General features: G+C 49.7%; 1 protein-coding gene across 16 annotated transcripts in view; it reads left to right on the plus strand.

The window, feature by feature from the left end:
- Positions 1 to 26,071, plus strand: part of ARHGEF9 (Cdc42 guanine nucleotide exchange factor 9) — a 188,862-nt gene extending 162,791 nt beyond the window's left edge. For 13 of the 16 annotated variants that reach the window (XM_023926763.2, XM_086850900.1, XM_086850903.1 and 10 more), the window contains 3 exons: positions 11,540 to 11,783; positions 12,397 to 12,465; positions 22,237 to 22,486. In XM_023926763.2, the coding sequence (XP_023782531.1) occupies positions 11,540 to 11,783; positions 12,397 to 12,465; positions 22,237 to 22,418 (495 nt within the window). In that variant the 3' untranslated portion in view covers positions 22,419 to 22,486. Of the gene's footprint in view, positions 1 to 11,539; positions 11,784 to 12,396; positions 12,466 to 21,022; positions 21,095 to 22,236; positions 22,487 to 24,716 lie in introns of those variants that run through there. The other 3 variants (XM_086850901.1, XM_023926764.2, XM_086850902.1) reach the window with 2 other exon arrangements.
- The last annotated feature ends 1,180 nt before the right edge of the window (positions 26,072 to 27,251 follow it).

Genomic DNA, 27,251 nt, shown 5'->3' on the forward strand with positions numbered 1-27,251 from the left:
GAGGTGCCTGCGTGGAAAGCACCCTGTGGATGGTGCCAGAGGGTCTGAGCCTTCCTGGCAGGGCCACTGGCTCCGTGTCAGGATCTGCCAAGGGGGCTGGGTGTGCCCACCCAGCTCTGGGGTGACAGCAGAGGGTGGCAGCCCCTCTGGTGACCCCCTGGACACGGGGCTCAGGTTCTCCCCCTGTGTCTCTTCTCCCAGCATCAAACTGCATCAAACTTTTCAGCATTGGGGTAGGAGGGGACATGAGGTTCCAGCTGGACTCTCCCATTCTGAGCACGCTCTCCTTTATTCAGAGTGAGTGTCCAAGTCTGGAATTCAGAGGATTTTTAGTTCCATTTTGGGACCACACATCCCATATAGAAAATAAATGTGAGTGGTTTGTAGTCTGTGCTGTCTCCACCTCCCTGACAGATCCCAAGAGAAAGGATCAGCTCTGCTTCAGAGCTGGGGGAGGGAGGCACCATTTACCTCGAGGTTTGGGAAGCTGGGGCCAGCCTTCCTCAGCCCCTGCTCTAAAATTGAAGGATGGAATATGATCCACACATCCCTGAGGGCAGCTTTGGAGCCACTTAGGATGGCACATCTCAGTGAATCTTCAGAAAATCTGCATTTGTGGCTTTTCTTCAGGTGTAATAAATTAATAGGTATGATACATGCCTCATCATGACACAGTCTATATGAAAATCCTATTTATTTTTTTTTTAGATTATTATAGTTGATTTTCATCTCTTTGTTGGTCCAAAGAGATTTTTAGTAGAAATCATTTAAAATAAATATGCCACATATATTTAAATATGCCACAGATGCTTCGGTTTGATGAAGGCATGAGAGATATCCCAAGTGGCTTTAGAAGGCAAACAGATATTTCAGCCAGGATCCCTCACTCCTCCACAACTTCACTGCAGTTACTGCACATCCTCCTCTCCTCCCTGACCTGGGGAGGTGTTTCCATCCCTGGGTAATTCAGATGCTTGGGGAGGGTGATAGAGCTGTTCCTGCTGGGACAGAGTTTGATATCAGGCTGTCCCAGAGCTCTGTGACAATTCTGCTGCTGGCATTCCCCAGGAGCTCCCTTGTTCCCCTGGGGCTCGCCCTGCAGGCTCCTGCTCACAGTGGAAGATGAAGGTTTTTCCTGCTGGCCCATCCAGTGTTCCCTGGTGGGAACAGGAGCACTGTTGGCCGTGCAGGTGTTCCCAGTGTCAGCTTTCAGCACAGGGAACCCATTTCCTGACAAAGCCCACCTGCCCTGCTCGTGTCCTGCTCCCCAGAGGCTTTGCCACCCCTTTCTCTCGGTGTCTGGAAATGTTTCCAGGTTTCAGGGCCTTTTCTTGTTGGACACCTGGCCAAGGCATTTCTGTGAGGGGGAATAACTCTCAGGATGGTTGTTCCTGACATTATCACCTGGTTGTTGCCTGTTTTTTACACTGGGAATTCCTGAAGGCATTTCCATGACCACCAGGCCTTCAGACAGAGACCTGGGCTGGGAAATGAGTGATTTCCCAGGGCTGCACTCCAATGTGCTTGGCAGATGTTATTTCCACCACTGTGGGTGTGCTGAAGTTCTTCCTTCCAAGCAGGAAAGCTGCACTGATGTTTCCAAGGGCTGCAGCAAATGGAGAAGCTGACACCACGGCAGACACCTTGCAGAGCAAATTGTGTGGGATAATTTTCACCAAAATAGTTTCCAAGCTTTACAGATAAGTCTCTTTGGCTTAGATTTTGCCACCAGAGACAGAACTGGTCACTTCCTAACATCACCACTGAATTTTTTCCTGGTTCCAGGCAATGAGGAGTTTGATCAGAGGAAGCATGGCCTTGTCAGCTATTTCAGGGTTCAACAAACTGAATGCTGAAACACCAGTTTGGATGCTACAGTTCCTGATCCAGAGCCTGGGAGAGCTCAGGATCCAGGTTTTCCTTGCAAAGCCTGGTGACTTTCAGCTGTTGGATCGATGTGAAACTCCCCCAGTGAATTTCTGCCCATGTTTCCTGAACCAGAGGCTGGGACACTGCTGGGCATGAGGACAAAGTGGTGCCCTTTCCAAAGAGCTGGTTGGATGCCCTAATTCAGAGCTGCCTTTTGGGAAGGCAGAAGGGAATAGGCTGGGCAGGAAGCAAGCAGTGCCTCAGTGTGCCTTGCCATATGTGTATAATCAGGAGAAAAATGCCTATTCTGGGATGCTGGCCGTAATTACCAAGAAATGAAGGCAATCCTGGATGATGGTAACACTAAAAGATGTTGCCTTAAAGGCACAAGGTCCACTTTCCTAATCACCCTGAAGTTGAGAGAGTTTGACACCGAGATGCTTTAGATTTGCAAATCATGGTACTTAACATCCAGGCCTGTGACACACAGCATTAATTATGATCACTTTGGGGATGCTCGAGGTTCTGGGCAGATGAGGATCTTCTTTTTTCTGTTCTGGGTAATAATTTGAATTCTCCCAACAGGCTCCAGGGCACTGTGGCATGAGGTTGGGAATGACAGTGTAAAGTAGGAAGGGTTAACAGAGTTACTCCTCTAAATTCCACTTCTCTTTCACCAATAGCCAAGCAGTCCTTGATGGGGCCCCGAGTTTAGTGTTCTCTGACAGCGCAGGAAGATCAGTGACTGCATGAAACACATTTAGTTTTCATTTGTGCTTTTTATGTGTCTCTTGTAATCAGGAGGCAATGCAAGCTCCAGCTTGTGGTTTATTGCTGTTGCTGTCTTCCCTTGAGCTGCCCGAGCAAAGCAGGGTGGATGGGAAGCAAAATGAGACCAGTTTAAGAGCAGCAGCCAGACAGGCAGCCAGAAATAGTGGTGCTACAGGAGATGGAGTAAATAAAATAATCCTGTCAGACTCCATTGCAGTCCAGGTTTCCAAATGAGAAGATAAAAGAGACTTTGCTGAGTCCTTTCAGTGGAAGGAGGAGTAGCTCCCGTGTTGGAGGAAACTCTGCACCAAAACAACGGCCCTGCTTTTATTACAGGCTAAAGAGGGCCTGTGGGACCAGCCAAAAATCCTGTTTGCAAACACACAGCAGCTCTGGGACAGTTCTTATTACTTTAAGTGGGTTTTCAATTTCATCAGCACCTCCCAGCTCTTCTCCTTTTCTCCCAGTGACACAGATCTCCACAAAATGCCACGTTTTGGGTCGGGCTGGGTTTTGGGAGCTCAGGAGAAACTCGGTGCTGCCCTGAGGTGATCCCTGAGGTGTCTGTGCAGGGCCAGGAGTCAGACTCAGATGATCCTTGTGGATCCCTTCCAGCTCAGGATGTTCCATGACTCTATGAGGTGGGCATGGAGAGAACACAGTGGCTTGGTCACAAATGAAATGAAGTTTTTAGCGAGCAGCATTTCCCCAGCCCCACTGAGAGACCCCCGAGCTCTTTCCCAGCTGGTGCTGTCTGCAGGCAAGAGGTTTCTGTGGGCCCACAGAGCATGGGAGGAAATTTGGGTGCTTCAGCAGTTCCTTGGCCAGCAGACAGCCAAGGAAGGCGAGTCCAGCAATTAACAGGTATAAATTAAAATAAAATATAGATTAAAAGCAATTATGAAACAGCACTCCAGCTATCAGACAGGGAAGGAGACATTCCTGGGAATGGTCCCACAGGCTGGAGCCTTTGCAGGGCTGTGCAGTGATGTGCCCTGAGCAGTGTCACAGGAGCTTGTGCTGACCTGGAGCCACTGCCTGACAGGAGCAGAGAGGGAACAGCAGGATCCAGAGGGACTGGAGGAGGCAGCAGGAAGATGCTGAATTCCAGAAAAGGCTGAATTTCGAGTCTCCCACCGCCTGTGTGGTGGGCAGGGATCAGGGTTAGCCTCCTGTGTCCATACAGATCTGCAGGGTGCTCTGTGAAACACTTTGTGTCTCTGGGTGTAAATCTGGCCCACGGGCAAACCTCCAGAGCTGAAAACTTGCCCTGCTGCTGTGGCCTTTGTCAGCAGCACCTGAAGGCCCTGGGAGCAGCTGGAGAGGCCAGCAGAGCAGAGACACGGCTGCTCAAGGGTTCCCAAGTGGAAAGGCACTCGCCCTGGCTGAAGGGATGGAGCTCAGGCTGGAACAAGGCATCCAAATGTTCCACTGCTGTTCCTCTAAATCCACGGGATGGAAATAGCAGCTCCAGCCCTCCCCCTGCAGATCCCACACTGCAGCTCCACGGAGCTGCCGAGGATGAATCAAACGTCTCTTCCCGAGCTCAGGAGACAGACAGTGCTGAATAATTTGGCAGGGATCTGCCGACCTCCCCGGCACAGCTGTCCTTGTGCGGGAGGAGTTACGTAAACTGAGAGCATCTCGGCTGCCCCAGGGACACTCCTGGCGAGTTTGGGGTGGGAAGAGAGCGGCTGAGGGGTTTTGGGGGACTTGGGACATCTCCCTGTTGATAGGATCCATCTTGCAGCTCATTCCTGGCTGGGCTGAGCACACCCCGTTTCCCTCAGCCCCAGCTGCTGTGTCTGAGGGCTCAGAGCAAAGCTCGCAGGCTCTGCCATCCAAAAATCCAATGAGTTTGGCATCCACACTCTTAGCAGGGCTTAGATTTATTTCCTGAGATCAAGAATATTTAGGACAAAAACACTCCAAAGGGTTCTTTGAGCTTTAGGATGTTGTTTGGACTGAGGAGAGGCCCAGTGTGGCGCTGCATGAGCTCTGCCGTGTGTCACTGTCACTGTCCCATCTGAACACTCAGCCCACTCTAGGGTTAAATTAAATGTCATTTCATTTAACTCTGGGGTTAAATTAAATGTACAAATCCTACATAAAACCATCCCCTTGTTGTTCATGAGAAGCAGGCTGGGAAGCTTTCATCAGAGGGTCTCTTTAAGGTAAATTAGACTTTAAAAATGTAGGCTCGGAATCTTTTTTTTTTAAAAGTCAAAGAACGTTGAAAGCCCTCATGACTAAAGATACCCAAAGACATGGCAAAGTGGCAGCGTGCCATGCTCTCATTGCTCACGGCAGGCTGGGCAGAGGGGAGAGAGAGAGCAGGCAAGCAGGAAAATCAGGACAAATTTCAATTGGAAAACTCTGCTTCTCTGCTGTGCAGTCAGCGCCCAGGCCAGTGGGAAATCACAGACAGGGGCTGAACCCACCCACACCTCAGTGCAGAAGAAAACTCCGCCTTTTCCAAACCTCTGCCTTTCCCAAACCATGAGTTTGGTGCAGTTATTGTGAGGCCTGGCTTAGCCTTTGCCTAATTCCAGCTGTTCCCTGGTCATCACCTGTCCCACAGCAGCTGCTCCCAAGGGCACAGCTGGGGTGGCTGTGTCCAGCCTCATCCTCGGCTGGCTGTTCTCCCCTGGACACTGGGAGCACCCCATCCCTGCTGAGGGCATCTGCGGGGATTGCTGCTTTCATCCTGCACAGACACCCCAAAAACCCCACCCTGGGCACCCCTGGCAGCACTGTCCAAACGCTCCTGGAGCTCCTTGGGACCGTTCCCTGGGGAGCCTGGGCAGTGCCAGCACCCTCTGGGGGAAGAACCTTTCCCTGATCTCCAGCCTGAGCCTGCCCTGCCCAGCTCCAGCCCTTCCCTGTCCTGTCACAAGAGATGGAGCTGCCCCTGGGGAGGATGGCAAAGACCTCGCTGAGGTCCCTCCTCAGTCTCCTCCAGCTGAACAAACCAGCTGCTTTGGATGCTCTCCAATGGCTGAATGTCTTTTTTATATTGTTGTGCCCAAAACTGCCCCAGCACTGGAGCTGAATCTGCCCCAGGGCAGGGTAGGACAGTGCCCTCCCTGGCCCCAGGACAGGAGTGTTCTGTAGAGCTTCCTGATGTTCTGTTGAGCTGCTGGGGATGGAGACATGATCCCCACAGGAAGAAGCACCCTGTTGGCTGTTCCTCCTCCTCCTCCTCCTCCCTGTGCTGCCCACAGGCTTCCCCTGCTCCTCCCTTGGCTCTGCCAGCTCTGATCCCAAGGAATGGGAAGTGCTGAGCTGTTCCCACACAGCTTTGAGCTGTTTGAGATCCACCATCAGAGCCCTCCAGTGTGTCTCTCACCCATTACTTAGAACTCCCCACGGATCTGAACAGTAAATAAATGTCATTATCCCATGGTGGAGGTGGGGAAGGGCAGAGTGAGAAATGGCATTTCACCCCAGGAGCTGCCCCCACAGGGCCTGGCTGCATCCTTGCCCTCAGAGCACACAGTTCCTCCCCGAGTCATTCCAAAGCTCCTTTGCCACTGGAATATGCAGGGTTTGATAAACAGGAGCACCAATAACCTACATATGCAGTGAGGAAGTTGTAATGGATTGTTCTGTGGCTGGCATCTCCTGTCCTGTCAGCTCCTAAGAGGGATCTAATGACTCATGGCTGGAAATGGCTCTTCCTCCCTTTGAGTTTCACGGATGATTTGTTTTACGCATCAGGAGCCGAGTGTGACCTAGCACAGAGTAAACCACAGCTCCTGAGGAAAGGCACCATCCCAAATCCAAGCCCTTGCTTGAGGCCTCCCCATCCGCCCCATCCCGAGTTCCTCCACACACTCAGGAGTTCACAGGAGGAATATGGAACTCCTGGAATGCTGCACACTTGGGATGAAGCTCTGGGACCAGGCAGCTCCTCTCACGAGCTCATTTCCTCCTCCTGCCCTGTGCTGCTGAAACCCCTGGATGACTTTTGGTTGTGATTTTGCACTGGTGACTGCAGATTGCCCTCCTTGTCATTATTGTTCTTTTTCCCCTTGAGTGACCTGGGAGGGTTTGACCTTTCCTCTCCCACAGGCAGTGCCAGGCACAAGGAGCTGTGCTCTGGACTAGTGGGGCAGAAAAAAGTGAGAGATGAAAACTAGAGAGCAGGAGAAGCAGTACAGAAGGCAAGGAGGAGTCAAAGAGCTACTGAACAGTGATTTACAGTCCTTCCTGCAGGTGTCTAAATCCACTACAGCAGGAGCACAATTCATCCTGGGAGCCCATCCCAGCTTCCAGGTTTTCCAGTAAAGCTCAGCCTTGCTTTCCTTATGCCACACACTAAATGTTTAATGTAAGATGTTTCTTTATAAGAAGATTATCTCTTTGTAAGAGATTTCTTTATAAAGTCACCTTTCCCCTTCCAGGAGGGGACAGTGATGGGGGTGGCCCAGGCAGGTCCCAAGGCAGGGCCAGCCCCGAGCGTGGCCACAAGCCCAGCACAGAACCCGGAGAGCAGAGCTGTGGGGGGGCTTATGTAACCCGTCAGAACTTGCCTTTGTGCTCCCATCAAACCACTTTCTTCAGCTTCATCTTTTCCTTGTGAATCCTTAGTACAGATTACGTGAACAGACTGCAGAGCATTATTCAGAAGAGCTTAATTAACCTCAGCGAGGGGAAGAAAAGGAAATCGTAGAAGCTGTAGGGTAAAAAAAGATCATATTTAGACAAATAAGTGCAAATGACCCAGATGCATCCATTTCCTTTCCAGGCAGGCTGGGTGCTCTGCAGAGCTGCAGGTCTGTGCCACTGCTGCTGTCCCCACGCTGCCCCAGGTGCTGCCCATCCTACCTGCTCCAGCTGTCACCTCCTCTGCCACCAGCCAGCTGCAGAGCTGGGAGGGAGCCCAGGAGAGCAGATATTCCCTCTGCAGGATTAAGCACACTCACATCACCTCTGATGGATGTTTGTCTAACCTTCTTTTGAAAATCCCCCAGGAATGCCATCCCAAGACTTCCCTATTTTGTCTGTTCTAGGGTTTAACTACTCTTCTAGATAGAAAGTGGGTTTTTTTTCAAGTTTCTAATCCTGTTCTCCCTTGTGGTAAATTAAGCCAAGCCACAATCAAAATGGAGAATAATTGATCACCTTAAAAGAGGAGCAGCTTTCACATTTCACATACTGGAATACCAACAGCACATTGCTTTTTAGTTATGGCCTTTCTAGATTAAACAGCTCCATTTCTATGGCCTTTCCCCACTGATAAGGTTTTGAGAGTATTTTTGGGGGTTTTTATATTTTCTTGCTCTTGCCTGATTTAACTACAGGAAATAATCTTGTGTGACATTCAGAACTGGCCAGTGCAGAGCAGCTGATGGGTAATGAACAGGACCAAACTGAGCCAGCCTGTGAACAGAGCTATATCCTAGAGATTAATAATTTCTTCATTTCTCTCTTTCTAATTCTCTCATTTATCCCTGGATAAGCAGGAGCAGGAGCAGCATTCTTGTCCCCCACAAAGCCAGAGCTCCTCTCAGCTTCTGTAGCAGATAAAATGCATTTTTGTGCACGGATCTGCTTTGTCCTCCTGCCACGCAGTACTAACACCAGGCTGGTGGAACAATCCATTTCCCTCCTCAGCCTCACAGCTGCTTTCCTTAATCTCACATTTATTTTGACTCCATGGATATGCTGGGAAAAGGACAGAGGGGTGTGAAGAGCAACAGGTTCACATCTGAGCACTGCAGCTGCAGAGAGCACACAGGCAGCATCCCTTCATGGCCTCAGTGCTCTCTCAGGTTCTATCCTCTTCTCCACGTGCATAAAAACCTCCTTAAAACAAGAGTTTGGCCCTGTTTGCTGTCTGCTGCAGATGAACACCTGCATTTTCTTGAGCCCAGTGCAAGGTGTTTGAAGAGGGCCCTGCTTCACTAAGGAGCTGAGTGGTGTCTGTTATTCTTTAAAAGCTGTGATAAAATATCCACGGATCGAATCATTATTTTGCTTCCCCTGCTATGGGTGTTCAAGTTTATTCAGTTTGGGAGATAATATCCATTCACTGAGTGCTGGCAAGAAGAAGGGAGAATGATGATAGGAGATGCTGAGCCCATTAAAAATGAAATAATCCAGTTACAGTTGTTAATCTGTGGACTGAACTTTCTGGAAGCAAAGTCCTCCATGTCCAGGCACTTGCTGCTCGTGAGATGTTTGTGTGGGGAATAAAGTGTCTGTTCTTTATTCAGTGTGGAGTTCATGGCCAACAAGTGTAGAATGCTCCTTCTTTTGAAGCACTGGGAGAAAAGATGATCCATTTCTTCTGGAGTCCTTATTGAATTTCCTCCTCCAAATGACAGTGGAAGTGGCAGCCAGGAGCTTTGTGCTGTTGTCTTTCCCTTGCTCAGCTCAAGGCCAAACTGCAGCATTTCCTCCTCTGCAGCTGAGCTCCTTCTTCCCCACTCCTGCCTTTCACCAGCAATAACCTGTGGGGCCGTTTGATCTCCAGAGGCACTTGTAGGATTCCATTTTCTCATTGCTACTCCTTGAGGAACTCCTGGGCAGCGCCTTTATCCTCACATCAGTTCTCAGCAGCCTCACCAGAGACAGGGACAGCTCCTGCTGCATCCCAGGAGGGGAAATGTGTGGAGCAGCTCAGTCAGACACCTCCAAACCCATGGATTGTCCTCGGGAAGCACAAAGCTGGTGAAGCATTCACTGTTAAAAACAGCTCATGATGTTTTCTGAGTCAAAATTGGGGAGATAAGAGAGGAGAAACATCTTGCATTAAACATTTAATGTGTATAAGGAAAGAGGCAGTGCACAGAGCCTGGGATTTTCAGAGCTTGTGATTGTTGATTCTTATAATACCTTTATGAGGAAATCTCTCCACAGTCATGAAGATTCCCTGGAAGGATGCACTGGATCCTCAGCAGACGTTCCGTGGGGCTGGCTCTGGAAGTTCTCAGTGGCAGCAGGAAGGGGAGCGGCTGCTGTGGCCAATGGAAGGAGCACATCCCGTTCCTGGGAGATTTGGTGTCAGGTTTTTTTTTGGAGAAGGTGGTGCAGATAAATGTTCTCTCTAAGAGCAAGCCCCAGCCTCCCATCAAAGGCTGTGTGTGGTATTGAGCTGATTGATCAGGCTCCACGTGGCTCTCGCAGCCTCTCACAGCACCACCGAGGGGAAGGAGCAATTCCCAAAGTCAGGACGAGACTAAAAAGATTTTCTGTTGCCTGTTCAGCCTGAAATACCTTTTCCTTATGGTTTGGACTGTCACTATTCCAGGCCTACACCAGAGGAAGGTTTTTGTACGGGATATTTGTTAATGGGATTCCATCCCCACCCCTGCCCAGAGCGTTCCAAAGGAAGGAGTCAGGATTTAAAGCCTGTGAGCTTCTGGCCAGTCTTGGGATAGTTAATACTGTCTGGCAGATTCATGAGCAAGTTTGCTAAATTGTTATGATTTAGAGTTTATTTTCGAAGATGAATTTGTTTAAAATAATACCTACTGCTTATCTTGAAAAAGCCTCACTGCTAAATATTATTTCAATAAATGAATGCTGTACATTGCCTTCATTTTTCCTCTCAAATGAATCCTTTGACATAGCATTTATCTTTAGGGCACTCTGAAAAATCCAAAGTTATTTAGGTGAAATTGATTTAATATACCTAAATATTGCTTTTGAGAGTGGTTAGAGGAAGGAAATCTTGATTGTGTGTTGCTGAATTTGGTTTTTAATAAATCAAATCACCGTCTGTGGCCATGACGAGAGAATTAACATTCTGTTTTCTGCAGATCATCTTCTGTTACCTGAGATAACAGGCACAGAGATGTGGGGCCAGTGGGGAATTTACTTTTCCCTTCCAGAGAAGGCAGAGAAATGAGCTGGTGCTGAAAGACAGGGAATAACCAGCTGAGAAAGGAGATGAGCATAAACAGGTTGGATTGAAAAGGTTATAATCATCGAGGAGAGAAAAAGAGCAAAAGCTAGGCTGGACCAAGAGGTTAAATCCAGGGTGGAATGAGACCAGAGGTAGATTAGGAGTGCTTTGAGCTGAGAATCAGGGTGGTTTCTCAGCAGTGAGTGGGAATGGGAAATGGGTCCCAAGGAGAAGGGGCAGAGACCAGTCCCCCCTGGGTGTGGGAATGTGTGTGGAAAAGAGATCTGGGCATCCTGTGCTGGCTCCAGACTGGTGCTGTGCCCCTGCTGGGCCTGTGCCTCCCACTCCTCACCCTGTGGAGCAAAACCTCCCATGTGGAAAGGCTGGAACATGGCACCCACTCAGAGGCATTTCTTTGTGCCTACAAACTGAATTTTGCAGCTCAAGGATGTGTGTTTTGTTCCCCTCTGCCCATGGCCTGCCCTGTTTGGCCAGCAAGAGATGTGTTCACAGCAGGTGAGGCTGGAAGGATCTGACCAGGTCTCACCATCATTTCTTTCCCTCCCTCCTCTCTCCCAGGAATTGAAGGATCTGACCAGGTTTCACCATCACTTCCTTCTCTCCCTCAGCTCTTCCAGGAACTGAAAGATTTGACCAGGTCTCACCATCACTTCTTTTTCTCTCTCCTCTCTCTCAGGAACTGAAGGATCTGACCAGGTCTCACCATCACTTCCTTCTCTCCCTTCTCTCTCCCAGGAATTGAAGGATCTGACCAGGTTTCACCATCACTTCTTTCCCTCCCTCCTCTCTCCCAGGAATTGAAGGATCTGACCAGGTTTCACCATCACTTCTTTCTCTCCTCTCTCTCAGGAATTGGAGGATCTGACCAGGTTTCACCATCATTTCTTTCCTTCCCTCCTCTCTCTTAGAAATTGAAGGATCTGACCAGGTCTCACCATCACTTCCTTCTCTCCCTCAGCTCTCCCAGGAATTCCCTGCTCCATGAGCTCTCCCCATGATGCCTGTCTCCTTTTCCCTCCGCAGGATCTGATCCGAAGGGATATCCTGTATTACAAAGGGCGCATAGACATGGATAAATATGAAGTGGTGGATATAGAAGATGGGAGAGATGATGACTTCAATGTCAGCATGAAGAATGCCTTCAAACTGCATAACAAGGAGACTGAGGAAATGCACTTATTCTTTGCCAAGAAACTGGAGGAGAAGTTACGATGGCTTAGAGCTTTCAGAGAAGAAAGGAAGATGGTAAAAGAAGATGAAAAGATAGGTGAGGAATGTGGAAATGAATCTGACAGGAGGTTGTTGGTAGTGGTTAATTTAGCCCCAATGGGTGGAGGAGCCCACATTTTCTTTGTGGTAGAACTACAGTTCAGCCTTGTTGACATGTCCTTGGTTGCTCTCCTAGCCATAAATTGGTCTCTTTCCAGCTCAGTTACTGTTCTTTTTGGCCCTCAATAAACAAATTCTGCCCATAGCTCAAGCCTGGAGCTCCGTGGGTGTGTGGGAGAGGGAAGTCTTTGGCCACCCACCTTCAGGGTGTCCTGGCTGCATCCTCCTGCTCTGGTTAAGGATGTTTCATGCAGAGGGGAGGCAGCAGTGACAGCCCTTCCCTTGCACCAGCCCCTAAACTGACCGTGGCCAGTGTCAGTCCAGGTTCAGCTTGTCACTCAGCTCTGAAGCACCGGGCATATTTAACATGTATAAAATAAAAACTCCTCTAATCTCACTTTCCATCCAGCCCCTGCACGAGCGAGATTAGAAAGAGGCCAAGGAAGAGTTTCTGCTTTTCAGTAGAACACCCAGAGCATCCCCCTCCCCAAAAAGAAATGAGGCTTTGTGAGCAACCTTCTGAATTGTGTTTGCCGTGTTCCCTTTTCCAGGCTTTGAAATTTCTGAGAATCAAAAGCGGCAAGCGGCAATGACAGTAAAGAAAGTCAGTAAGCAAAAAGGTAACCGGCAACACGCTCTGTGCCTGGTGATGTGAGGGTGGAGCGGGCTGGGCTGAATCCTGCTGGGTTAGGATCCAGCATCCCCTCAACTTCCCCCTCCCTTCTCTTTTTATATCAAATACCGTTTGTGCTTTGTATCCTTCCTTAATGTATCTGTGGGCCAAATTAATCTCTGGTCGAAGGTGGTTGAAAGCCAGTGGAACTGCACCAGAGATGAATTTGATCTCGTGTCTCCAGTCTGATGTCCAGAAGCTGTCCCTGGGGGCAGAAATCTATCTCAGTTGTTTATCTCAGGCTGAAATGGGAGTGAGTGCGGAGGTGTGTAGAGGTTCTGCTAATTCCCAAAGTCTCCCATTAGCAAAAAAAAGAATTTTAAAAATTGCTAAAATGCTGGAACTGGGGAGGGAGTACCCCTTTCCTGCTGCTGGAAAGGAAAGGGACACTCTTGTTCCCTGGGGCTGCCTGTAACTTTTTTAAGACAGCACAGTAGCATCAACTCTAGGAAATAAAAGTATTTTAGTAAAGACATGGTATCTCTGGAATGTCAGATTCATTTCCCCAGCCAGGCAGGCTGCAGCCAGCTGAGCAAGACCCTGCCTGGCGTTAGGCAGAGTCTCAACTGGCCAAAGCCAGCGTTAATTTTCTCTCGCAATAACTCTTGCAGCTACAGCTTTGGAAATACTCAACACAGAGGGAAGGTCAGGCAGGTCATTCCTCAAGGTCTCCAAAGCTTCACACAGTCATGGATGTATTGATTTGTTACCAAAGTACCATAGAACAAGTAGGCCTACAAGTGGGTTTTGAGAGAGCTGCTCGAGGCTTGGCTGAGGTCAGGTGCAGGCAGGTTGGTCCCCGCTCTGTGCAGGTGTTTTGGGGGGGTTTTGCAGAAGTTGAAGGAGCTCTTTGCTTTCTGCCTCACCTGTGTGTTGTCTACTGGCTTTGCTGGTCCGGGAGTGGTTTGCCAGGCCAGCTGTGAACTCCTTGGTTTGCTGTGTCTCTCCATTGTCATCAGTCTTCTCCTCTCTACTAACTTCTTCTGTTGTCTCCTGAGATGTTCTCTAAAAACTCTCCTGGCCAGATGTTCTAGAGTGTGCACACCCAGAGCAGGCCCAGGTGCCTCACACTGTGCCCCTGTCACAGCCCCTCAGCACCTGCATGTCTGTCCCTGAGCATCCACAGGGCTCGTGAAGCTGCACCCTGAGAGAGCCTGACTTGCATGACTGCCGTGACAAAACCAGGTTCAGTTATTGCTAGCTGTTCAGTTCATTATATTATTAATTAATAGAGGTATTAATTAATAACTGTGCTGTTCAGCCAGTAAGTGACACAGTTCAGAGGTGCCTGAGCATGCCTGCCAGTATTCCCACGTAAATCACTGGACTTGCATCCTGACAAATACAATCTGCCTGACAGGACTTGTGTCTTACACAGCAATTGCTCTCTGTCTGCTCTCTTTGTCTTTCTCTCTCTTTCTCTCTGGGATGAAAAAGGAGGGGTTGTTATCTCGGGCTTCTCGGACTATGAAATTCATTAGCTCCTAAAACAGCAGTCAGCATTTCTTTAGTGAAGAACGAGCTTAGGCTGTGGCACTGGCAGTTCTTTTTATGGGATTAAGTCCTCGAGCCAGACAGAAGTTCAGTCTCACCCCAGCACCAAGTTAAGCACAACCTGGTTGGTTTTAGGAGGTGAAATCTGAAAAACAACAAATAGGGTCATTAAAACGGTAGCTGTGAATGCTTTGCCCTACACTGTGGTGATCATAGCCCAGTCTCAGGTTGATTAAATTAAATATTGACACAGAGAACTCCTGGTTTTGTTACTCTGTGGTTTGCCTTGTGCCCACCACCCAACGAGAGGCACAAGGCTGCCAAAGCAGGGAGCTGCTGGCGCTGCTCAGAAGAGGGAGGTAGGAGGAAACTCCTGAGAGCTGGCTTTGGGTGATTGACTTTTTAAATCTTACCCTGTGCATTTTACAGATATTGACAACATTTTATTTTGCCGAGACCTTGGCAGCACTTGGGGCTGCAGGTGTGCCCATGCTGGGGGCTGCTGCTGCCTCTGCCCTCCCACAGCACCACAGGAGCCTTGGAAAGGGCTTGGAGCTGCTTTTGGAGCATCAGTTATACCTGAAAAGCAGGGAGGCCCTTCAGAAGGAGGAACAGGTCACTGCATTCAGTAAAAGTATTTATTTATTTAAATGCAGGCTGGTCTCAGTGGCTGCAGCAGGGCTTGGCAGCTCAGCAGCTCGAGGTGCTGCCAGCCCAGCTCCTGTGCCACAGGATGCCTATTACAGACTTGTTCCTAGATTATCTCACTTGTTCCCTGCACCTCTTAAATGGGAAACCATGGTAATTCCCCTGTCACAGAACACTTAAGAAAGAGAGAAAAGCCGTGAAGGAGGTGAAATGGAAAATGCAATCAACTTTGTTAGAGGTGAAGCAGAAAAACATTTTTCAAATAGTATAAACTGCTGCTTATTTCATGCACTGTTGTACCACACCTCCCAGAAGTATTGCTCTGGAGATGGCTGGCATGTGTTTGAGAAGGAGGCATTTAAACCTCTGCTGGCTGCAGCAGGAGAGGGGGAGAGCAGCTGAGAGCAGCAGGAGAAACCTTCAAACTCTGCTTTTGAAACTAACAGGACCTTTATGGAGGTGAGGGAGTGAGAACATTCCCGCAGTGTTTTGAGCAGGGTTTGATGGCCAGCTGAGGGTGCTGTGTGGGGCAGCAGCCCCCTGGAGGCTCTCAGCTCTGCCCAGCAGTGTGTGCAGGGCCAGGCTCCCTGCCAGCCCCACTTACTGGTGGGCAATATCCCAGGATCTGCACTCCTTACTGGATGGGGAAAAACAATGATATTAGACCAGCTGCCTCAAGACAGCATCAAACCAATTTTTTGCCTTCTTTAAGTCCAGTAGAAGTCCAGTGAATGAGCAGTGCTGGCTCTGCACCTCACTGACAGAGAAAAGGGCTGGTTGCTGCACTGATTGTTGAAGATTTTGCCTCTTGGTTGCTGCTTTTCATCTTCCTTCAGTGGCACTGTGGGAACTGGGAACAGAATTCAGTCTGGTGTCTCCTGGAAATAGTGAAATAATGGGAGAAATGTATTTGTTTTATCTTACAAAAGCCCCTTGCTGCAGCCCTGAGCGTGAGCCTGGCACAGGCTCTGTGCAGAGAGCTCCCACCAAGGCACACAAGGGTGGCACTGGCCTCTTCTGCTTGTCTCTGACTAAAGGAGTGGAAACTGCCTGGAAAATGGATCCCTTGTGGATCTCCAGTCCATCCTTAATGTAGACAAAGCTTAATCCAGGGTAATTTTCCCATTTCTAGGCATTTGGAAACAGAAGCTCGTGGAGTGCCTCTCTCCATGAGGGTCCTCTGGCCACTTGTGATCCCTGCTCCAAGGGCTGGTGTTTGCAGTTCCCTCTCTGATCCCCAGCCCTGTCCACATCTGGGCCTGTCCACAGAAGGGATATTTGTTCATATTCCTAGCAGCTACCAGGGGGCAGGGAATTGAGGCCCTTGCAGGAAGGGGACTCCTTAAAGCACCATTTCCCACTTTGGGAAAAGGGAATGTCTGTGGAGATTTAAAGAAGTGACTTTAGTGTGAGCTGGGGGTGTTTCCCACCTCAGGAGAGCTCTTGAGCCCCACAGCACATGCAGCTCCTCAGCCCTGACAGGTCCCTGGGATGGGGTAAGCAGAGATTCAGTCAGCATCACCTGAGAAAGATGCTGTCACTAAACCTGCCCCTGAGCACTCAGCCATGCAAATCATGGGGTTAAATCATCAGCCAGCACGGACTGCCTTGGCCTGTCACCAAACACCCTCTGAATCACTGGGTTTTCCTGTTCATTTATTCCTTTCTGATCACCCGAGCTCACAGCCAGCTATGGCATAAAAACCCTGACCCAGACACGCAGCAGCTTCCCTGCCTTGCCACAGTTCTGCACCTGAGGCTCTCCCAGCACCTCTGCAGAGGTTGACCAGGGTCCCTCCTGTGCTTCTCTCAGCTGTTTAATCCCATTTTATTGCATCTTCCTGCCTGACAAGATTGACGTGGCCCTGCCATGTTTCCCCATGGATTCACTCGTGTAGGCACAGCCTCGGGGGATTGCAGGAGCCTCAGCAAGCACAGCCCAACCTGGAAAACAATCAGGGGCATTTGCATTTTCGGATAATCAAGGTCACTTCCCTTCTTTCACAGCACGGGAGGTGAAGGGGTGGAGCTGATCGTGTTGTCAGTGGTATTTCCCCACAGATTCAGGGCAGTCTCAGAGTTCACCCCATTCCTTGTACAATCCAGACCCTACATGTGGGTCCATGAGCACCGTCCCACTGATGGCATCAGCTGCAGTCCTCAGCCTCCTCCAGGAACCAGATCTGAGGCAAATCAGGAATAAATCCTTGTCTGAGGGGCCTCTGAGGATGGTGCTGGTGACACTTGCTGAGCAAGTCCCCCGGGGCAGTTTTTTGGTGAGGTGTTAGTGGGGAGAGCCAAGGTGATGACATCAATGACATGGTGAGATTCCATCTGAAATAAGTTTGTGAGCCCAGATACTCCTGCACCTTGAGTTTGGTGAGGGGTTTGAGGAAGGAATTGCTCCCCAGAAGCTGAACTGATCCTTTCCTATCAATGAAACCCACAGAGTTTGTGTGATCAGCCTGCAGGGCGCTGCAGGAGAGGGAGGCTGTACAAACACAGGATGGCAGAAATCAGTTTTCCCCCAGCTCTGATGGATAAAACCCCAGTATCATTTATTCCATCTTGCCTCGATTAGCTTTTCTTATCACACGAGGAATCATTATCTTAATGCCTGCTCTAATGACATCAGGCTGCAGCAGCAGACTTGATAAATGGCCTCCAGAGGGTCGGGTTAGCTCAGTGTGTGTAGGTAGATGTTGTGGTTGTCTGGGGAACATCAAAATGACTGTTTCCTCCTGCATTTCTCAAGCTGCAGCCAGCCCTCTCCCTCCTAAACAGAGAAGGGAGGTTGGTGGTTAGAAAAAGGAGTTAAGGCATGTTCTCCTCAGCAGAACCATCCCTGGAAACCCCAGGGCCTGGAGTGAAGGCCTGGCTGTGTCAGAGTCCTGGCTGAGGCACCACTGGAATTCCTCTGGAGCTGGGCAAAAGCAGCAAAGTGAGAGTTGGTGATTCAGCAGGGAGGTGTAGAGGGAGGAGATGCAGGACTGCCTGGGCAGGCAGAGGGTTCCTGTTCACAGCTCCATCCTCACCTCGGGGACAGCCAGCTCCAGGCACATCATCCTTTGCCAGCCCTGCGTGGCCCAGGCAGTGGTGGGGCAGTGCTTTGAGATCCTCTGTTGAAATGTGCTGAGGAGGGCAAAGGGCTGGACCCACCCAGCCAGTTCTGCTCGTTTCTTTAACCTAAACTCATTGCTGTGACAGGAGTAATTAACCACATGATAATTAGCACTCTGGGGGCGCATCCCTGGCTTCCCCTCGTGTGGGGGTTACTGTATTCAGGACACTGAATTTGTGGCTTTCTGGGCATTTCCTGAAAGATGCAATTTGGCTGAGCTGCTGCTGAGCTCTGAGGAGCTGGAAGGTTCCTCATGGCAGAAGTGCCAGCAGGGGTGGCGATGTCACTGTCCCCTCCCCAGCTCTGGCTAAATGAGCAGCGTGAGACCCGGACAGCGGGGTGGGGGCAAAGCCTGGGAAACAGCTGCTGATCAAAGGATAAACTGAAATCTCCTAGGTGGAGGATGGAGTAAACAGCTTGTAAGGCAAGTTTCCATGGTTATGTGGAGGAGATGTGCGTGTTCTCCGTGTCTGTGTCGTGTGAGCCCGGGCAGGGGCCGTGTCCTGCTGGATGATCCGTCTGCACGAGTCCCTGTGGATTGCCTGTGGGTGACCAGCATGCTGCCAGCATGCTTCACGTGCTGCTGAAATCGTGTTGTAACCTCAAAGAGAAAAAAAAACACCCAAAAAAAAAATAAAACACAAAAAAACCCACCCCAACCTAGAAGGGAAAAACGAGACAGTTTTAAGTCTTTTTTAATTGTTTCCTTCTGAGCTGAGAAATCCGAAAGGCTCCGAGTGACGTTGCCTGGTGCTATAAAAAGACATGATTTCAAGTGACAGCGCAGCATCTCTCACCAGTTTTGTCTAGCCAAATTATGAATCTGGGAATTTTCTTGTTCTCCTCGTGAGCAGCTCTCCCCAGCCCCTCCCTGTGAGCCATCCCTGCTTGCAGCTGCAGCCTCGCTGCAGAATGAGGCACGAACCAGCAGAAGGAGCTCCAGCTCTGCCCGTGGGGTGGAGTTGGCTGCTGTGCCTGGAGATGGTTCCTTATCCATCGATTCTTCCCTTTGTGCTTTGAATTCCGCTCGCCACGCTGCCCAAAATTGCCTTGGAAAAGAGCTTTGCTCGTTTCTTTCTGGTGAATTGCAGCGGAGTTCTGGCTATGCATATTAAAAAAATATCCCTCAAGAGACAATTTTGCACGATGGCCCTGAGTTCTGATGAGGGAACAAACCACTTCAGAGCAGAACAGAAAAATACCTGCCTGCCAGGCTTCTCCCCAAATTGCTCTTCCTTAGGATTTGAAGATGTGCAGATTAGGTGAATCTTCCCCTCCCAGTTTCTGCTTTCCAGAACATGGGTATATCCAAAAGGAAAAAAAAGAAATGGAGAAGTCATTCTTGGGGCACCTCAAGCTATGGCAAAGTGCTGTCTCACAGTTCCACAAGGAAACAATGAGTTCTGGAATTACCAGAGCACAAAGGTTTTTATTTGCATGTCCCACACACACAGCCATGGTGCACGTCCTTGAGATCCACAGCTTTGATCCTTCAGGCCATTGGATAAACCAGAGAAATGTGAAACCTTTGCTTATGCAAATAGGAGCAGCCAGGAGCTTTTGGCATTCATCCAGCCCACATGTTGGTGCCAGTAGCCCAGATGTTGGTGCCAGTAGCCCAGATGTTGATGCCAGTAGCCCAGATGTTGGTTTCAGTAGCCCAGCTCCACAGGGCCACACATAGAGCTGTGGGAAGAACTGCTTTACTGAGGGAAGGGCAGGCTGTGTGTGGGTGTGTTCCAAGCAAGGACAGGCATTTTTCAGGAGTTTTGGGATAGAACTGAACGGGGTTTGGTAGTGATCTGGCCAGGTGAGTCTGCCCTTTTCCCTTTTGGAGAAGACAGGCTGTGGATTCCATTCCTTGCAGTAACTCCATCACTGTCAGTGGACATCAGCCAGACTGTCCTTTCTCTACTTCTTCAGCTTCCCAAGTGCACAGCGTTTTGCTGATCCAGGAGATTTCCTAGCATTTTGTATCATCATTAAAAAATACATTAGTTCACTCTCCTCAGACTGGTTTAGAGGCAGTAAAGAGCCCAGCTGCAGGATGCCAAAGCCATGGGGCCATGTCACTAAAGCAAGGTGGCTTTAAGGACTTCCAAAGCTAAAAACAATTTCTGTGTCCCCCCCTGCCAGTAGCAGCTTTAGATTCACAGCTCTTCTGCTGTAGAACATGAGCAATTTTAGTGGAACAAGGACTGTTCGCCTTTGAGGTAATTTCCTGGTCAGTCTGAGAGTCAAAGCAGATTTATTTCCCAGCTCTAGCCATGTAAGGGACCTGTAACAGATCCTAAAATCCCTCACCAGTCTCTGCTGAGAAAATTGGCCAAGGGCTGGTGGTCTCCAGGAGAAGGTTGACACTCCTGGATGGGCTCAGGGCTGGAGTTTGTCCTCTGCAGTTTGCCACACATTGGCCAGCCTGGAGATGGGCAGCTCAGAGCAGGACAGTGCCAGGAGAAGGGATGGGAGAGGTGGGCAGAGAGCAGTGCCCTGCCCTGGTGGGTTTCAGTCACCCAGTGGTTGGAATTCAAACTGTTCCTTGGAGTTCTGTAGCAGTGAGGGTGGTGCAGAAGTTGTGTCAGGTTTCCTGCAGCTGCCCAGGTGCGACCCCAGCACAGCTCTGGGGCTGCCCTCGGCTCTGCAGCTGGGAGACAGGAGCTTGGGAAGGCAGAGCAGAGAAGTCATTGATGAGGAACTATTCCAGCATGCAGGTACAGATGCAGAACATCTCCAGGTCGATCTTTCCAAGTAAGTTTGAAATACTGATTGTGATGAATTCGTTAAAGGTTAACGAGTGTGATTCGCAGAGCGGTTTTTGCCCACTGTGAGGAATGATCTTGGTTATTCTCTACAGTGGACAGAGAGCTGCACAAAATACAGTAAAGAAGGAGAAATCAGTTAGACGTACTCAAGACATCTCCATTTGGTCTGAACCTTTTGAGGATTTTCACCCTCGATCGCTAAATTCCGTAGCAGGGCGAAGCGAATCAATCCTCTTCCCTCCAGACACGCCTTAGCTCCTACCCCAAAGAGGTCCAGCCTGCCCGAGCAGCACCTGGCCAAGCTGTGTGGTGAGCTCTGTGGGTGCCCTCGTGAGGCTTTCCCTGTGTGTCAGTGCCCGTCGTGTGCCGCCGTCCGTGCCCGGCCAGCGCTGGTGTGTCTGTGTGTGGTAGGAGCCGCATTGCTGTGCACACCTTGCTCTGGTACCTGGGTGCTAATCACCGTATTTTGCCTTCTCCAGCACCTTCCCAGCCGAGGATCTCAAAGTGTTTTACAAACATTAATTAATTTAGCTTCACAACCCTCCTGTGAGGTAGGTGGGGGATGCCGTCCCGCTGTCCAGATGAGGACACTGAGCTGCTCGGGGACAGTGGCCTCGCTGCTGTGGTTAAAGCCCGGGGAGGCGACGGCCCCCTCCCGCAGAAGGAAGAGCAGTTCTGCATGATCCAGAGATGGCCAGAGCTTACAGCAAGCTGCTCCACAGCCCTGCTCCTCTCTCCTTCCTGCAGTCACGGTTTCCAGCCGGCCCCGCTGCCCCGAGGCTGAAGGAGGGGTTGTCCTTGTGGGGAAGGACATCCAGACTGTGTCACTGTGCCCTGTAGGCTGCGCTCTGGTGGTGACACACATCCTTTCTGTTCCACTTCAGCCACCCAGAGCCACCCTTTACACGCCATCCTTCACAGCAGGACGCTGAAGGCCCCTCGTTCGTGGGGAAGCTGCAAGGGCAGCATCCCCTCTCCCCAGTGCTGTGTGGGAATGGAACATCTCAGCCCTAAAAGCGTAGCCTCGCCATCCATTGCTGCCAGTTTGGATTGAGCAGAGTCAGCCTTTTCTGCCTTGTGTGCAGCCGTTTTTGGGCTGAGACCAGACTGGTGAATTGAGAACAAACCCTATGGAAAAGTCCTAAATGTCCCAAAAGAACGAGTTGCCCTCTGTGTAGGCGCATCCCTGCAGGGCAGGGCTTCTCCCACGGCAGCCCTGCTCCGTTCCGTGCGGGAAGCGGAGTGGGGTGGCACTCAGGGTCGTGCTCGGGGCCGGTCAGCGGGGCATGTCGGGGCAAGGCTGTTCTCCAGGGAGAGCTGGGAGCTGGGAGGGAGAGCAGGAGCTCGAGCAGGAGCCGTTCGATCCGAGCGGGATGAGTTGGCCTTGGCGGGGCAGGGCCTGTCGCGGCTCTCCTCGCTCACACAGGACTTTTCCATGAGGGCGGGCAGAACTCTGCCCAACAAAAGTAATGGATCCTGTCCCAGCCGTGGAGCTTTGGCGTAGGGAGGCAGCCTCGGAGCCCAGAGGTCAGGCAGGTTCTGGAGATTGGCCAGCCCTGGCACGTGCTGGCGCGTGGGACCCGGTTACGGAGCGATAAGGAGCGATAAGGAGCAGTAGCATGACGAAGAACGACTATTGACCCGATTGCTCTTTGACTGATCTGTTTCTTTTTCCCCCCAATCATCGATGCAGGTGTGAGCTACTCCAAGTCGGTTCCTCCAGCCTACCCACCACCCCAGGATCCATTAAATCAGGGACAATACATGGTGACAGATGGCATATCCCAGTCCCAGGTCTTCGAGTTCACCGAACCCAGACGCAGCCAGGCACCATTCTGGCAAAACTTCAGCAGGTTAACACCATTCAAAAAATAATACCTAGAGAGATGGAGAATTTTAACTTAAAAGAACTAAAATTTAAAAAATAAAAATAAATAAAATTATATTTATAGATGGACCTTTTTTCGGAGAAGCACTGTTGCAACTAAATATATATACATATATATATGTATACACACATTTTAAAAATAATAATATATATACATATATGTATATATATAGAAGGACCAAAAACTTTTTTTTTGTTGTTTTTGGGAAGTAATCTGCTACTAGATACTAGGAAGCACCAATGATTTCTAACCATGTGACCTGTTTTATTTTATTTTACTCCATTGGTTGGACATCTCTTTTTGTTGTTATTTTTTTTTTTTTGTTTCCTGTTTTCCTTCATTCCCATCCGAGTCGTCATTGGCATCCCAGAATGCTTTCTCGCTTGTGTGACTCCGTCATGGAACTTCCTCATGGACTACATTGGTGTATATTTCCTTTGATTTTATTTATGGGGGGGGGTGTTGTTTGTTTTTTTGGAGTGCTGGGAGGTCTCTGCTCCCTCTCCCTCCCTCTCTGTCCCTCCCCTGGCTGTCCCCCAGCCCGGGGCTGTCCCCGTGCTGCATCCCCTGCTCCGACTCGTGCCTGTCTGGATGTGCTCCCTGTGCTCCCGCTGTGCTGCGCAGTATTTCTCTGGCTTTAGCTGTTCTCTCGTGGGCAGGTGAAACCCAGCAGAAGGGCCAGCAGCTGTTTAGGAAGTGAGAGATGGGTTTTCCTCAGTTGGTGTTTTTTTTTTTTTTTTGCATTTTTTTTAAGCACTTGTCTTTTTCTCAATTCGGTGTGATTTGTTCACGCTCAGAGTAAGACTGAGAAAAGAGAATCGGGGGCTTTTCTTCTTTTTGCTTTGTTTCTGTGGGCTTATCTTTGATTTATTTTCTTTTCAAGCTGAGACACTTGAAAAGCCCACTCCTATCTTTGTTTTCCATGCAAAGATAAAAGCTGAAAAACCGATGGCTTCACGCCTCCGTTGCAGAGAGGAAAATTGGCTCGGAGGCTCCACCAGTTTTCCGTCTTCAGGAACTAAGGTCCCATCCTTTGGCCCCCCTCAGCCCGCACAGCAGCACCCTAACGAAGCCCTGATTGCCATTTGCAGGGGCAGGGACCCCAAGAACGAGGGCCCACCCCAGGCCGGGTCCCCCCAGCTCTGCCCCGGTAGTGGAAGGATCCTGGCCCCAGCCCTGGCAGTGCCCAGCTGAGGTTAAAGCCGAGTTGCAGAGCCCTCCTTGAGGAGCTGTGGTGTTCCCGTGGTTCTATGCCATGGTCCAGGCACGGTGGGGCTGGGGTGATGGATCAGCCCAACCCTCCCGGTCTCTTTCTCTCTCTTTTTCTCCCTCTGGAGATTCACAGCTCTATTTTTAAAGACCTTTCCTACAATTTCAGCCTTAAGTACATTTGTTTGCAAGTGCAGGAGCTTATGGTTAAGCTTGTAAAACAGACCATTGTCAGGAGAAGGATTTTTTTTTTTCCTAGGGCAAATGAGGCTGTTTAACCAGATTTAGAAGATGAACTTGAAATCTTTGCAGAGCTATTCTGCAAGCTCCTTTGAAAATGGGGGATGAAGTGATTGATCACGGTATTTGCCATTTTCTTTGGAATCTGATCCACCACATAAGCACCCCAGGACAAAGAGTGTGCAGATACATTTTTTTTATTTTTTTTTTTTGCCCCTAAGAATTCCAAATGAATGGGAAGAGTAGAGAGTGTGATTTCATTGTTTCCATGGAGCCTGTTTTATTTCAGGGCATATCACAAAGGCGGAATTATTTTTATTTAAATCCAAAAATAAGCTCACTTATACTTTTGAATAATCTAGAAACTATCAATAACCAGCAAAGCCAGATTTGTGTTTTGGAGAGGAGGAGTGGTCCCTCTGTGACAGGCAGCAGGCAAACACCAGGAATCCCAAACAGGAAGCAACCCAATTTTATATCAGAAATTATTTTTATGCTCTTTTGTATCTTTGCATTTTTATGGCTAGATTTTAATACGGGATACGTAGCAAATATTGTTTTGTTTCTTTAACAGAATGGGTGTTTAAAGCAGTGCATGAGATGGGTTCTCGTCAGTTAACTGAAATGTTTTACTCTTTCTGAATGGCTGGAGAGAGGCAGAGAGAGAGAGAGAGAGAAAGAAAGAGAGAGAGATTCCAAAATGTTGTCAACATGATGAAAATTTCACTTATTCCTTTTGCCTTTTTAATTGCTTAGGGATTAAAAAAAAAAAAAAAGACAAACCAAGTAACGAGCACATTAGTTAAGCCTGTTCATTTACTGTTTTGTGCCTCAGAGAGTGAGAATGAGACATCCATAATTTTTATGAGAAGATGCTTCCTAAATATTCAGCACTAGGAAAAAAGAAACACCACCGCCACACCATTATTTGCATCATAAATCAAGATCTGACAAGGCCACTTGTTGGACTCGCAGCTTCTTTGTTAAGTGGGAAGCCCGCCCGGGGCAGCGCCGCTGGTGCTGGCGCTGGCACAGCGGCCGCAGGGACGAGGGGCTTGGCTCTCGGGCCTTCAAGAAAGCTCTTGCCCTCCATAAATTGCCAAGGTGCTGCGGGAGATGGAGCATTGGCACAAAGAAGAAGCAGCGCTGGGGTGCCAGTGTTGTCCCACTGCTGTGGCTGTCCCAGCAGGGAGCGGGGCTGGAGCGCGCCTGGGAGCAGCGCCCGTGCAGATGGGGGTGACTTGACTGAGCATCTGGTACAGACTTTTCATTCCAATGCCAGACAGGAGGAACCCACTTCCCATTCCATATGCAGAAACAAGAGAGTTGTAACAAACTTACATGTTTACGGTATTTCTCTGGCTGAATCTATATATATATATATATATATATATAAAAACAAACAAATAAAAAGAAACCCTCTTCCCTAGGTAAATGACATGCATTACCCTTAACCTAGACACTAGAACAGAGGATCTAAATTCAAGACTTTCGCCTCCCCACCCTCTCCAAAAAGTCAAACAAGAGCCAACCTAGGTGCATCTAACAGTTGTAAATAGAAAATACTACATAGAGAAATATATTTGAAATTTGTTTCAGTTTCTGGATGGGCACCAGCTGTCCATTGCAATGTTATTGATAGTACACTGTGGTGCTTTGGGTTTCTGGTTTTGTTCTCTTTATGCTCTGTCATCTTTTCATTGCAGCTACATTTCAGGGAACATGTATATTTAGTAGCTATTGTAAGTTCTGCATGGCATCACCAAGCTTATTTTTCCTTAAGAAGAAAAGAAGAGTCTGTAGGAGCTTAAAGGCACTATGACGACAGGGACTTGTAGCAGAGAATTTAAAAAAAAAAAGAAAAAAAAAAAAAAGAAAAAAAAAAAAAGGTTTTTAAAATTCTAGTTTGAAGCCAAATACTGATATTTTAGTGCTTTTGGGGTTTTAACAGTAAGAGCAAAAAAAAAAAAAAGAAAAAAAAAAAGAAAAAAAGGATTTTGGTAACCCAGCTGATCCGCACTTGCCAGTTTTATTATTTTGTTTATATTGGACTGTTTGACCCTGTCAAACAAGTGTCAAAGTTGTGTGTATAAAACAAACAAACAAAAAAAAGTGTTTAAAAAAGTGTTGTAAAGACACTGAGCCTTATGAAAATATTTATGGAATTAAATAAAAAGAAGTGAAAAGGCATCTGAAGGCATTTTAAATCATTTTCCTCAGAGCGGGGTCACCCTTCTCCCAAGGCTGAGCACGGGGTGGGGCTCCAGAGGCCACCCAAAAAATGTAGGATTGTTCTGGAAAAATCCCTCTGCCCTTTGTGGCCCCCTGTGAGCGCAGGGTCCCCGGCTGGGGCCGCTCCCGGCGGATCCGGCTGGGATCAAACACGGGGGAAAAATCCTCCCGGAGCCGGAGATCTGCCCGGATCCCAGCGCGGGGGGACAGCGGGGCTGCCGACAGACGGACAGACAGACAGACAGACAGCCCGGGACAGACGGACAGACAGCCCGGGACAGACACCCAGGACAGACAGACAGCCCGGGACAGACAGACAGACAGCCCGGGACAGACAGACAGACAGCTCGGGACGGACAGCACAGGACAGACAGACGCACACCCAGGACACACACACACACACCCAGGACAGACGGACACACACCCAGGACAGACAGACGGACACCCAGGACAGACGGACACCCAGGACAGACAGACAGACAGACGGACAGCCGGGACAGACAGACGGACACTCGGGCCAGCCGGGGCGGCAGCTCGGGGAGCGGCTCCGGGCGGTTCTCAGAGGGGATCGCGGGCCGGGAGCGGCGCTCCCCGCTCAGCCCGGGGCTCCCGGCGCTCCCCGCTCAGCCCGGGGCTCCCGGCGCTCCCCGCTCAGCCCGGGGCTCCCGGGGCTCCCCGCTCAGCCCGGGGCTCCCGGCGCTCCCCGCTCAGCCCGGGGCTCCCGGGGAGCCGGGAAATGCCATCAGAGCCGGGAAAAGCGGCTTGGGAGCGGCGCTCGTCCCGCAGGAACAGGGACACGGTGCTGGGAATAACCCAGCAGCATCGCTCCTCTTGCACTGAGGATTCCCTTCCCTCTCGGGGTGAGGAGAGACCAGGCTTCTGTCACCCAGGGGAGGGAACCAGTCAGGGCACAAAAACCCCCAAGAACTCTGAGAGAACGGGAGAGGCAGAGCTGCGGGGCCGCGCTTTGAGCAGGTTCAGGAGCAGAGCAGAGCTCAAACATCGCAGCTTCACATTCGCCTCCTGCTTCAGCAGCTCTGAGCTTGTTTTCTCTCGCTTGCCTCGCTTGCAGTGCAGAGGACACCGGGGCTGTGCTGGGCTGGGCTCTGCGGGTGATGCTGGCTCCCAAAAGCTCGCC

This window comes from Cyanistes caeruleus, chromosome 14 (genome assembly GCF_971803275.1).
Source record: "Cyanistes caeruleus chromosome 14, bCyaCae1.hap1.1, whole genome shotgun sequence".
Taxonomy (NCBI): Eukaryota; Metazoa; Chordata; class Aves; order Passeriformes; family Paridae; genus Cyanistes; species Cyanistes caeruleus.